Here is a 12983-nt window from a genome sequence, read left to right as displayed (position 1 = left end):
GCCTGGGGCCCCGGGCCTGCTGGCCTGACCACACTGCCTCTCCACCTAGGGGCCATGCACCCCCTGCGCAGCGGCTTGCTCAACTCCACCTCGGACTCCGACCTCGTGCGCTACCGCACCATTAGCAAGATTCCCCAAATCACCCTCAACTTTGTGGACCTCAAGGGCGACCCCTTCTTGGCTTCGCCCACCAGTGACCGTGAGATCATAGCACCCAAGATAAAGGAGCGAACCCACAATGTCACTGAGAAGGTCACCCAGGTAGGCGCCCAGAAACTGGGCTCTCCTCTCACCTTGGAGGAGCTTGGAGAGGGGGTGGGAGTAGGCTGTGGTCCAGAGCCGGGTGGAGGGGGCTAGCCAGTGAGGGCCTCTTGGAGGGAGGCAGACCTGAGGGTTGGGGTTGGCAGTCTATTCCAGAGCTGGGATCGGGGGAGAGGGGACAGTCTGAGAAGTCCTGGAGAGGGGACTGGAGGGGTCTGGTAAAGGGCTGGGAATGGCAGATGCGGAGGTCGGGTAGATGGGGTGCGTGCCTTCAGGGCACAGGGTGAGGACAGGGCAGTTGAGGCTGGGGATGTGACAGGGCCAGTAGCAAGTGGGGAAGGCGGCCTGAGGGACATGAAAGGTCTGGCTGCAGGGTGTGTGAAGGAAGTACTAGGGGCCAAGCCAACTGGGAGGCTTCAAATGAAGAGGGGTCACAGAGGTCAAGGACAGGAGGGTCTTAATTCTTCCAGGCCAAGGTGATGTGCCAGGCAGAGGGTGGGCCTCAGTCCTGTAGGGATGGCCTCGAGGGGCCCAACTATGTCCCCAAAGCATGGGAGAAGCAAGTTTTCTTCTCATAGGGAGGTGGTGGGTACAAAGATATGGAAGGGTCAGGTCCCTGAATCCTGGGCCAGAGAAGACCCCTCGGCCTTGGGGGCATTAGCCAGCCTGGTCTTCTGTCCCCTCCTGGGTTTGGGGTCCTCCTGGCAGCAAGAGGACCTGCGACCCCTCCATGGCTTCATCCACCCGACACCTTATCCTAGCCTTTGGGGGCTGGGGGTGGGTGGGTCAGGAGTGCAGATCTCTGGCAGTGAGTGAGAAGCCTGGGATAATGTGGGGGACTCCTGTCCCAAGCTGTCCCCTCCTGCCCCTTCCACAGCAGCTGCCTGGGTTGGCTCATGTAAGGGAGCTGCCCTGCTACCTCAGCGGGCTCCTGGCCCTGCTCCCACCGCCTGGCTCTCTGGGTCCCTGCCAGGTCTCCAGTCCACTGGCCATGACTCCAGAGCATTCCCCCTCACCCCAGGCCCTTGTCTGGCTGCCTACCCCTCTCTTCCACCTCCCTTGCTTCTCTCTTGGTTCCCACCTGAGCCCCTGGCATCTGCCCTGCTCGTGTGCCCGCTGCATGTGCCCGTGAGTTGTAGTAGGTCTGTGCATGTGCACCTGTATGTGTCAGCAGGCGTGTGTGTTCCTGCCAGTCACCAGCAGTCTCTCCATCTCTGGGTGTCTCTGTCTGACTCTGGCTGGCTCAGCACTGGACCGGCTGGGCGGGGGTGTCAGGGAGACCATTAATCTGCGGTGACAGGCCCGGCTGCTGGCGGAGGGGGAGGGGCTCAGGCTGCGGGAGCGCCGCTGCAGGAGCCCGGGCGGGCTGCGGGGGAGGGGGCCGCTGGCTGGGCACCGGCGGGGCGGGGGAGCCTAGTGTGGCGGGGTGGGGGTGGGGACCTGGTAGAAGGAGGGGCCGGCTGGAGGAGCCGAGGTTCCGAGTGCGGCCGCTGCTGGGCTGGCGGGCGGGCAGAGCACGGCACCCTGGCAGCAGGGCCCACGCCACGGGGCCATGGGCAGCTCGAGCCAGGCAGGCTGCTGCCCACGCTTACTGCCAGGGTGACCCCAGCCCCGGGGCCCAGCCACAACCACCCTGGCTTCATGCCAGGGGCTGCTCTGGTTGCCAGTCGGCCAGCCTCGGGGGTGCAGCCTGGGCTGGGACTGCTGCTGGGGTGCAGGTGAGGCACTGGCCGGGCCCTCAGGCCCCAGGGCAGGCAGGCTGCAGGGAGCCAAGTCCTCCATGGCGGCCCCAGCCGGGAAGGCGAGCAGGACAGGGGCTCTGCGGCCCAGGGCCCAGAAAGGCCGGGTGAGGCGGGCCGTGCGCATCTCCAGCCTCGTGGCCCAGGAGGTAGGTGACACCCGGTCCTTCCTCTTCTTTCTGGGGCCGGGACACTGAGGCAGGTGGCTGGCCCGAGGGCTCTGACTCCAGGCTGGGGAGAGGGCTGCTGGGAAGTAGGAGGCTTTGGGAGCCGTGGGGCCTGGCCCTGCTCACCCGCGCTTGGCTCCTGTTCTCATTCCCTCTCAGGCTGGGCTTACAGAGTTTCCCTTGCCGGGACTTCCGCGCTCCTGTGGCTGCCATGGCCCACAGTCCTGGAGCTCAAAATGCAAAGTGGGGAGATGACAGGAATGAGATGGGTGCCCAGAGAGATGGTGGGGGGGTGGAATGGGACAAAGGAGCCCATGGGCAGGACCAGGAGAAGCCGGCAGGCGGCAGCTGGGCCTGGCATGGAGGCGCTGGGGCTCCTTTGCTCTGTGTGCTGGGGTTGGACCCTGTGGGCAAAGGAGGCTTGTGCTGTTTTGCGGGGTCGAGGAGGCTGGAACGTGCGGAAGCCACTGTGTGGGTGATGAGGGCGCGCTGGGCTGAGGCACCTGGCTCATCTCTTCATGGGCAGCCGAGGTGGGGTGGCTGGGCCATGCCCTACTCTGTGACCTCCTGGGAGCCATCCAGCGGCTCTTCTGTCAGCCTGGGGCAGGCTTGGGCCAACAGTGGAGGAGGAGTGGGAGGTGGCTCAGGGCTAAGTCTGGGAATCCCATCCCTGCCCCCACCACCCCACACCTGAGCATTCTGCCTTGGCTCATACACTCTTTCCAGCTGGGGGACAGGTACAGGTAGGTCTTCCCACCCACAGCTGAGGAACCAGGGTTTGGCTTAAGCAAGCCAGCTTCAGTATTCTATAGGAGAACAGGCTGGGGGGACAGACCTGGCCCAAGGCCATAGGTGAGCTGGTGGCTGCAGAGCTGGGACTGGCCCCTGTCAGGTGTGCCCCATGCACGTGTGAGTTTGTACCCTGGGGCAGTGTTGCTCATGCTGTGTGCAGACTCAGGGGTAGGGTCACTGCTGTTAGAGGTGGTCCTGACGCCTCCGCCCAGAGGCTTGACCTCTCGGGCACAGAGAAGAGCCCTATCCAGGGGCAGCTACCTTCTTCTGCCCCCTTATCAGCAGGGGCCTGGCCAGTGTTTTCTTTTTTTTTTTTTTTCAGTCCCCACTTGATCACTGAAGGGCCACCCACCCATGGGCATTTGCTCTCTGCCTTAAGGAGCTGGGCACTTAGACAGCAGACAGAGCAGAAATGGAGCCTGTGAGCCTGTCCATGTGTTCCCTCCCTGCCCTAGGCCTCAGCTGCTCCCGCAGCCCATCTGGTACCGCTGGAGGCCCTGTGTCCACCCCAGGGTGGTCAAATCTTTGACTATGACCCGTCTTGACTTCTAGTTATTTCCTCTAAGGAGATGTTCTCCCAGCAGCGCCATCTGTGAAGGTGTCTTGGGCAAGCCCAGCTTGAGTATGAAGGGGAGTCTTTGGGATTCATCAACTATGGCCTCCCCAACCCAAAAGCCTGAGGGTGTGGGGGCCTGGGAGTCGGTGCTTCTGGGAGCAGGGCCAGCACCTCTGGAATTCATGGGGGCTGGGCAAGGCCTTGGGTTCAGCTGGCTGCCCAGGGATGGCAGGGAGAGCTTGGGGAGGGGGCTTTTGGGTTGAGCTGCATGCCTGAGAGAGGATTCTAGGAAGACCCAGAAGCTTCTGGGACAGTGTGGAGAAGCTGGCCGGAGCTCTTCTTAGTTTGCCTTGGGAGCAAGAGGGACGTGCCTGCTGTCACCGGGTCCGGATGGCCAGCCTGCCTCTGTCTGATGACTGTGGAGGAGGCAGAGTGTGAGTGTGAGCTGGTACAGGGGCTGTGTGTGTCACCGCTGAGCAGTCCCTGTGTGCACGTCCCTCTGTATAAGTTGGGTGCCATCTCCTCCCAGCTGGGCTATGTCTTCTTTGTCCCTTTGTAAGAGGGTGGGAGGATGAGGACTGTGGGCTGTCCCGGACCTGTGTGGAGAGGGGGCTGAGGGAGCGAGGTGTGCGAGTGGAGGGTGGGAGTGTCTTGGTCTTTCCCCATCCTGGTTGCCTGGTGTCCTCGGGCCTGTGGCATGAAGAGGGGCTGGTAGGAACTTCAGTGACTACCAGTCAATGGATTGGGGCTATGGCTCCTGGGGCCACTGCCCAGGTCGGGAGCTGTTGTCCTTGGAACCCTTTCCGGTCTGAGACTATGGCGTGTGTGGTTGGGTGTGTGGGCCAGCGACTCAGGGCAGTCACAGTGGCAGGTCTGCATCTGCATTGCCGGCGGGGAGCAGCACTGGGTGTTCCTGCCGAGTGGCCTGAATCCACGTCTGCCGGGAAATGTTGGAACTGTTTGGAGCCAGTCCTGTGCTGTGTGGCATTTTGGGAACCATGATGCCCAAACCTGGGGGTGGCCATTTGCTGTGGTCGCTTGGCTGAGGGGTGGGCATTCTGATGGAAGCTTTTTTGGCCTCCTCCTCATTCTGCTTGGCCCCGGCAGAGATGTCATCGCTCCTGCCCCCAAGGTCCCATGGCTTGCCTCACCCACACCTCCGCCTTCCCCGGGTGCAGGTCCTGTCCCTGGGCGCCGACGTGCTGCCTGAGTACAAGCTGCAGGCACCGCGCATCCACCGCTGGACCATCCTGCATTACAGCCCCTTCAAGGCCGTGTGGGACTGGCTCATCCTGCTGCTGGTCATCTACACGGCTGTCTTCACACCCTACTCGGCTGCCTTCCTGCTGAAGGAGACGGAAGAAGGCCCGCCTGCTACCGAGTGTGGCTACGCCTGCCAGCCGCTGGCTGTGGTGGACCTCATCGTGGACATCATGTTCATTGTGGACATCCTCATCAACTTCCGCACCACCTACGTCAATGCCAACGAGGAGGTGGTCAGCCACCCCGGCCGCATCGCCGTCCACTACTTCAAGGGCTGGTTCCTCATCGACATGGTGGCCGCCATCCCCTTCGACCTGCTCATCTTCGGCTCTGGCTCTGAGGAGGTGGGGTCAGCAAGGAGGCAGGTGGTGTAGGGAGAGGAGAGGCCAGGAATGTGGTGGGAGGTAGTGGGGTGGAGGGGGTGGCGAGGAGGACAGAGAAAAAGAGAGAGAGAGAGAAAGAGAGAAGGACAGTGGGAGAGAGACATGGTGGCAAGGCAGCTGCAGAGGCAAGGTGGGTACCCCAGCAAACCTATGCTCCTTCTCTCCATACAAGCTCCTCGCAGGTTGCAGAGGGCCACACAGGACACCTTTTTTCTAATTCGTCCATCCCAAGGGGCCATTATTTTGTAGCGTCATCAAAGTGCCCTAGAAGCTGGTGGGAGTGGGCAGGCACCCTAGGGTGATCACTGCACCTGTCAGTGCCCCTGTTTCCTCATCCACACTATGGGGGCTGCCTCTGTCCCAAAGCTAGCACTAAGATTAATGAGACACCTATGCTGGGCCCAGCGGGGGCTTCAACTCTTAGGAGGAGGGTCTAGGAAGTCTTTGGGGATCTGACCTCTGATGCCCGCTCTGAGGGCCGCAGCACCTCCCCTCCTCCCTTGCCCCCCTTGCCCCATCAACGGAATGTGCCCCTTCCCTGTCCCCCAGCTGATCGGGCTGCTGAAGACTGCGCGGCTGCTGCGGCTGGTGCGCGTGGCGCGGAAGCTGGATCGCTACTCAGAGTACGGCGCGGCCGTGCTGTTCTTGCTCATGTGCACCTTTGCGCTCATCGCGCACTGGCTGGCCTGCATCTGGTACGCCATCGGCAACATGGAGCAGCCGCACATGGACTCACGCATCGGCTGGCTGCACAACCTGGGCGACCAGATAGGCAAACCCTACAACAGCAGCGGCCTGGGCGGCCCCTCCATCAAGGACAAGTACGTGACGGCGCTCTACTTCACCTTCAGCAGCCTCACCAGCGTGGGCTTCGGCAACGTCTCTCCCAACACCAACTCAGAGAAGATCTTCTCCATCTGCGTCATGCTCATTGGCTGTGAGTGTGCCCAGGGGCGGGTGGCGGGGAGAGCCCACGGTGGAGGAACCCAAGTTGGAGGAAACTGAGGCTGCTAGCCGGGCCAGAGTGAGGCCCCTGGGACTTAGAGACTCCAGGGGCCACCATCGTGACATGGTTTGGGGGCTGGGTCACCAGGGCGGGGACTACTGAAGGGTGGGGTGTGCTGGAGCGCAGATGTACAAGGGCGTCTGGTGGGCGTGTCGACGCTGAGACTGAGACACTGACCTGGTGCGGGGCCTGAGCAGGGTCCCTGTGGGTGGGTGGGGTCACTGCAGAGGCTGACGGCCCCACGTGCCCACGCCCCCAGCCCTCATGTACGCTAGCATCTTCGGCAACGTGTCGGCCATCATCCAGCGGCTGTACTCGGGCACAGCCCGCTACCACACACAGATGCTGCGGGTGCGGGAGTTCATCCGCTTCCACCAGATCCCCAATCCCCTGCGCCAGCGCCTCGAGGAGTACTTCCAGCACGCCTGGTCCTACACCAACGGCATCGACATGAACGCGGTGAGGCCACCAGAGTGTGGCCAGTGGGTGGCAGGCTGGGAAGAGTGGGGTGGCAGAGGGGAGCCTCTTGGCACAGTAAACAAGTCTCAGGCGGTCACAGTCAGTAGTAAGGACCCTGGAGGCATGTTGCCCCTTTTTGCCCATGAGGAAACGGAAGCCCTTGGAACCCCTTCCCTGGAGAGCTCCCCTTTTGGGGTGGGAGGTATATGTCACATAGGCGGTAGGGTTAAATCCTTGTGACAGCCCAGGGCGGGAATGGTCTCTATGCCTTACAAATAAGAACATGGAGGTCTAGAGCCCAAGGGTGCTCGGCCAGGCATGGTGAAGCTGGAGTGGGGTCCCAGGTCCTTCCCAAGACACTGGGCCCCCTGATGCTTCCGAGATCTCCCAGGCCTGGAGGCTGAGATTTCTCTGACGTGGAGGGGTGGGATGGTGGAGTGGAGTGTGGGTTGGGGGGTCCCAAGGGAGGGTGTGCTGAGCTGCCCCCACCCCGCCCCCAGGTGCTGAAGGGCTTCCCTGAGTGCCTGCAGGCTGACATCTGCCTGCACCTGAACCGCTCACTGCTGCAGCACTGCAAACCCTTCCGAGGGGCCACCAAGGGCTGCCTTCGGGCCCTGGCCATGAAGTTCAAGACCACACATGCACCGCCAGGGGACACACTGGTGCATGCTGGGGACCTGCTCACCGCCCTGTACTTCATCTCCCGGGGCTCCATCGAGATCCTGCGGGGCGACGTCGTCGTGGCCATCCTGGGTATGGGGTGGGGGGCGGGCACTGGACTGGAAATGCCCTCTGCAGCCTCAAGAGGTGCGAGCCTACTGAATATGCAGTCACTGGGGCTGTGGACCTGGGACTGCCTGCAGGGTCACTGGGCTCCTTTAATTCACCTAAACTCAGGCCCTCCAAGCAGGGCCATGGAGAGGAGCCCCACGTGGGGTGAGGCTGCTGAACTCTGGGGTTCCCACATTCTCCTTCCCTTCAGGATCTGCCACAAACAGACGCTTTTTGCTTCCTTAAAGAAGGATCAAATCTAGATCCTCTAGCCTGGGCAGTAGAGGAGGAAATGCTAGCCTGGAAGCTTGGCATTTGGTTTCACTAAGGGCCATGTGGTTCCCTGCAGCCTCATGCCTGGCCCCTTGACACATCCAAAGCAAAGGGAGTCCTGCCTCCTCCCCCCACTTCCTTTCTACCCTGCCTGTGCACAGTGGGTGGGTTGGTGTGTCTGGACACTGAGGACTTCCTCCCCCTTTGCCTGTCCTTTCCTCGGCCCTGTGTGCCTCAGGGCAGATATAACAAACTCTTTCGACCATAGTTGATGGTAGGACATTTTAGATTTTGTTTCTCAGCTCTGTACAAACACAAATACACACCCCCACAAAACTAAAATCAAAGTTTCACTACATAACACTGGGCCTTACTGCATGTGGTTCATTCTAGCATTTCTGTTCTGTGCTGTGCTAAGCTATACTACTGTATGTTCTTTCAGTAAAAAAAAAAAAAAAAAAAAAAAAAATGCTGGTTTTGATTCACTACTGTGTTCTGATCTTTGGTTTGAAGAACATTGCTTATAAGGGCGCAGTGATTGGCTAAGAGGGTGTTTGGGACCTGGGGTTTGGGGTAGTCCTGCTGGCTGGGTCTCATTTGCTGGGAGACCCTGGGCTCCTGGCCCCTCTGGCACTGTCATGCCTGCTGGGAGCTGACGGAGGGTGGGCTGGCAGATTGCTTCCCCAGTTGTGTGGGTTGGGGGCTGGCTGGCAGGCGATCCAGCTGAGTGGACATGCTCTGCCCGGGGTGGGGATGCCGGAAGAAGGTGCCTGCTGCCTGGATGCCGCCCCCCGGGGCTGAGCTCCCTGTCCTCTCCACGGCCTCCAGGGAAGAATGACATCTTTGGGGAGCCTCTGAACCTGTATGCAAGGCCTGGCAAGTCGAACGGGGACGTGCGGGCCCTCACCTACTGTGACCTACACAAGATCCATCGGGACGACCTGCTGGAGGTGCTGGACATGTACCCTGAGTTCTCCGACCACTTCTGGTCCAGCCTGGAGATCACCTTCAACCTGCGAGATGTGAGTTGGCTGCCCTGAGCTGGACCCCATCCTCCTGCTTCCAGCTGTGTGGCTGCCCCTTTGCTGTGTGACATTGAATGTGATGCTTCTCTGTCTCAGTTTCCCTGTCTGTCAAATGGTATCATAGAGCAGCCTACAGAAGTCCCAAACTCAGTCTTTGCCTGGGGCAAAGTCACACTGGGGGCAGGGAAGGGTTTCCCCAGAGCTGGGGCGCCCAGCCCTACTTTTTCTGTGTTAAGGAGGGAGCTTGGGGCCTGACCCTGGTGGGGCAGGAGAGCACCGAAAGGGCCCTGATACTGATTTTGGTTCCAGACCAACGTGATCCCGGGCTCCCCCGGCAGTACGGAGTTAGAGGGTGGCTTCAGTCGGCAACGCAAGCGCAAGCTGTCCTTCCGCAGGCGCACGGACAAGGGTGAGGCGGGGGAGGGGAGGAAGGGGGAGGGCGGGGACAAGGTGAGGCTGGGAGCCGGAAGGCGGGGTGGGCCGTGTCTGCTTTACCCAGGCCTCAGACCTTCCCATCCCTTCCTCCAGTGTGCCCACTCCACACCCCAGCTGTCCAGATGCTGCCCATCTTTCAGGGCCCCTGCAGCTGTCACCTCCTCCAGGAAGCCCTCTTCCACCCTCCAGGGCAAGCCTAGGCTTTTTGGACTTCACAGGGCTGTGAAGCACTGTGAGCACTGAGGAGGAAAGAACATAGAACGAAGGAGGGCCAGGGAGCCAACAATGGGGCTGGGGCCCCGCAGTCCCAGAGATTCGCCAACCCCTGAAGCACCATTGCCAGTGCTTGGGCAGTCAGGGGGTCCTGGGAGTTCTTGGTCGGCTTGACAGTGGGTGCAAGATAGCAGAAGAAGCGACTGGGGACAAACCAGGGCGTCCTGCCCAGTCCTCTCTCAGGCTCGCTCCTGTCCCCTCCTCCACCCTCGCCCCCTCCTCTCTGCTCTCCTTCCCTCTCTGAGGCCCATTCTCTGTTTCCCACAGACACGGAGCAGCCAGGGGAGGTGTCGGCCTTGGGGCCGGGCCGGGCGGGGGCAGGGCCGAGTAGCCGGGGCCGGCCGGGGGGGCCGTGGGGGGAAAGCCCGTCCAGCGGCCCCTCCAGCCCTGAGAGCAGTGAGGATGAGGGCCCAGGCCGCAGCTCCAGCCCCCTCCGCCTGGTGCCCTTCTCCAGCCCCAGGCCCCCCGGAGAGCCGCCGGGTGGGGAGCCCCTGATGGAGGACTGCGAGAAGAGCAGTGACACTTGCAACCCCCTGTCAGGTATCCCGGGCGACGGGCGAGGGAGGACCGGGCGTGGCAGCGGTGGTGCGTCTACCCTGCTCACCCAGCTCTGCTCTCTGGCTGCAGGCGCCTTCTCCGGAGTGTCCAATATTTTCAGCTTCTGGGGGGACAGTCGGGGCCGCCAGTACCAGGAGCTCCCTCGATGCCCCGCCCCCACCCCCAGCCTCCTCAACATCCCCCTCTCCAGCCCGGGTCGGCGGCCCCGGGGCGACGTGGAGAGCAGGCTGGATGCCCTCCAGCGCCAGCTCAACAGGTGAGGGAGTGCAGGTGGGGTGGGGGGGCACGCCCTGGAGTCTGGTCCAGGTCCTGGCGGTGTTGTCGGGTAGAGGGAGAGGGAGGGCCTGTCTGTGTGTGCAGCAGCTGGATCCCCTTCTTCCATTCCGAGCCCAGCTGGGGGCTGCCACACCTCTAGCGCGGAGGGCCTGGGTTGACGGGCTGCCCCTCCCCCCTCCCCTTCCCCTTCCCCACTCCTGGTGGAGGCTGTCACTGGTGTCCCCACTTCTCTGAGCATCCCCCACTTCCTGCCCCAGGCTGGAGACCCGGCTGAGTGCAGACATGGCCACTGTCCTGCAGCTGCTACAGAGGCAGATGACGCTGGTCCCGCCCGCCTACAGTGCTGTGACCACCCCGGGGCCTGGCCCCACTTCCACATCCCCACTGTTGCCCGTCAGCCCCCTCCCCACCCTCACCTTGGACTCGCTTTCTCAGGTAAGCTCCAGCCCTGCTTCCTCGATGTACCCCTACCCGCTTGTTCCCCGATTCCAGCCCAAACCTGCTTTGCTGCCTTTCTGCTGGGCTCTGTGGCCCAGCCTCCCTGAACCTTGTTCCTGCCCTCCTCCCACCCCTGTCCTCCTGGAGGAAGGCTGCTTCAGGAGCTGCAGGCTCAGGGTAGGGCAGGAGAGTCCCCCGTCCAAAGCCCCTAGACAGCTGGGTGCAGGGAACCTGTAGGCTAAGTGGCCCGCAGCTTCACTCCCCTAGTGTCCACAGCCTCCACTGCCAGGCCCCGGAGCATTGCCTGAAGAGCCAGCTCCAATGGTGGCGCCTGTGTCACGGCCACGGGTGGTCTCCAAGAACTGACTGAGCCCGAGACGTGGCGGTGGAGGCTGCATACCAGAGTGTCTAGGGACAGGGTCCTGGGTCCCTTCTGTGAGCGACACTCCCTGGTCTCACTGTCCTGCCCATCCTTGCCCTTGGCAGTGGCTGTCACAGGGTCATCTTGAGGGTGCTTGGCATTTCCCAGGGTGCAGAGGCCAAGCCTCCAGGGGAGGACTTCCTGGGCCTGCTTTGCCCCCTCTGCTAGAGATGGGCCTTAGTTGCCCCTTGTCCTCTCCTGGGTGGACCTGCATGTTCCTGGCCTCTGCAGGATGGCGGTGTCTGTGCCAACCTCCGCGTCCATGGTGGGGACTCCTCTGGCTGCCAGAGGCGGCCTGGGATCTGCTCCCTTCCCACTTCCCTTGGCATCCGCTCCCCCCTCCCATATGCTGCCTGCTCCTGTTTGCAGACACCAGGGCCCACGTCAGCAAATGTGCCAGTCTCCCTTCGCAGCCGCCCCCGCAGAGCTCTCACCAGCAGACGCTCAGTACCCACAAACCCCTCCCGCCTGCCCCGGCCCTCTCCCTGGCCTTCAGATGCCTGGCCGCCAGCCTGCCTCTGTTTCTAGGTCCCCGAGTTCTTTCTGGATTGCGGGAAGGAATCTTGTCTCTTTTTCTGTCCCAGCTTCTGTCCCAACACAGAGACTGCTTGTTCCAGGTTGGGTTGGGCTCAGCGGCCACATTCCCTCGGGAAGAGACAGGGGCCTAGGGTTTTCCCTGCTCCCAGCTCTCTTGTTTGGCTCCTGCTCTCAGAGAATGCCTTTCTCTACTTCCCACCTTGGTGCCTCCCCTTGGTGGCCCCTGTCCTGCTCTCGCTGCCTTGGCTCTTGTCCCCTCCAGCTTCTCTGCCCACCTGACTCTCCTCTTGGCCCTCCTGTCCTCCCGTCCATCCTCTGTACCCGGGTTCTCCTGCCCCTTTCCCTCTCCTTCCTCCTCCATGGCCTCTTCGCCTGCCCATGCTCTGTGTGTATTGCAGGTTTCCCAGTTCATGGCGTGTGAGGAGCTGCCCCCGGGGGCCCCAGAGCTTCCCCAAGAAGGCCCCACGCGACGCCTCTCCCTACCGGGCCAGCTGGGGGCCCTCACCTCCCAGCCCCTGCACAGACACGGCTCGGACCCGGGCAGTTAGTGGGGCTGCCCAGTGTGGACATGTGGCTCACCCAGGGATCAAGGCGCTGCTGGGCTGCTCCCCTTGGAGGCCCTGCTCAGGAGGCCCTGACCGTGGAAGGGGAGAGGAACTCGAAAGCACAGCTCCTCCCCCAGCCCTTGGGACCATCTTCTCCTGCAGTCCCCTGGGCCCCAGTGAGAGGGGCAGGGGCAGGGCCGGCAGTAGGTGGGGCCTGTGGTCCCCCCACTGCCCTGAGGGCATTAGCTGGTCTAACTGCCCGGAGGCACCCGGCCCTGGGCCTTAGGCACCTCAAGGACTTTTCTGCTATTTACTGCTCTTATTGTTAAGGATAATAATTAAGGATCATATGAATAATTAATGAAGATGCTGATGACTATGAATAATAAATAATTATCCTGAGGAGACTCCAGTGGTGCTGGGAGGGTGTAACTGTTACTTGCTGTATCCTGTGTTCATGTCTGGACATGCATAGGTGTGCCTGCACAGGAATCCGGGTCTGTCTGCATGCTCAGGCCGACAGGGCTGCCCCTGTATCCAGGTCTGGGTGTGTGCAGTGGGGGTGCTCCCTGGGGGCTGACACAGGTCATCTCCAGGGAGACAGAATCTTGTCTCTATAGGGCCCTGGATTCAAGATAACAAAAAACCCCCTGAACCACATGCATTTAGAGGCAGTCCTGATGGGACACTGACCTGGTGTCTAGCTCCTGAGGGCCATGTGCCTCTGCTGGGTGGGGCACCCTGGCTCCCACAGCTTGGCTTCACACTGACTGTGGAAGCAGCCCTGCACTTGTCTCCCTCACCC

The 12983-nt window shown here is 61.8% G+C and overlaps 1 protein-coding gene across 5 annotated transcripts in view; it reads left to right on the top strand.

Annotated features, from left to right (window-relative positions):
• KCNH2 (potassium voltage-gated channel subfamily H member 2) overlaps window positions 1–12585 on the top strand; it is a 33051-nt gene extending 20466 nt beyond the window's left edge. For 2 of the 5 annotated variants that reach the window (XM_031013293.3, XM_055392398.2), the window contains exons 5-15: window positions 50–261; window positions 4694–5122; window positions 5711–6098; window positions 6427–6626; window positions 7127–7379; window positions 8499–8692; window positions 9005–9104; window positions 9671–9943; window positions 10031–10217; window positions 10495–10672; window positions 12032–12585. In XM_031013293.3, the coding sequence (XP_030869153.1) occupies window positions 50–261; window positions 4694–5122; window positions 5711–6098; window positions 6427–6626; window positions 7127–7379; window positions 8499–8692; window positions 9005–9104; window positions 9671–9943; window positions 10031–10217; window positions 10495–10672; window positions 12032–12181 (2564 nt within the window). In that variant the 3' untranslated portion in view covers window positions 12182–12585. Of the gene's footprint in view, window positions 1–49; window positions 262–1694; window positions 2150–4693; window positions 5123–5710; window positions 6099–6426; window positions 6627–7126; window positions 8140–8498; window positions 8693–9004; window positions 9105–9670; window positions 9944–10030; window positions 10218–10494; window positions 10673–12031 lie in introns of those variants that run through there. The other 3 variants (XM_031013294.3, XM_055392400.2, XM_055392401.2) reach the window with 3 other exon arrangements.
• Window positions 12586–12983: the final 398 nt, after the last annotated feature.

The sequence above is a fragment of the Gorilla gorilla genome, chromosome 6 (assembly GCF_029281585.2).
Source record: "Gorilla gorilla gorilla isolate KB3781 chromosome 6, NHGRI_mGorGor1-v2.1_pri, whole genome shotgun sequence".
Classification (NCBI taxonomy): Eukaryota; Metazoa; Chordata; class Mammalia; order Primates; family Hominidae; genus Gorilla; species Gorilla gorilla.
This window is presented reverse-complemented; position numbering and strand designations above follow the sequence as displayed.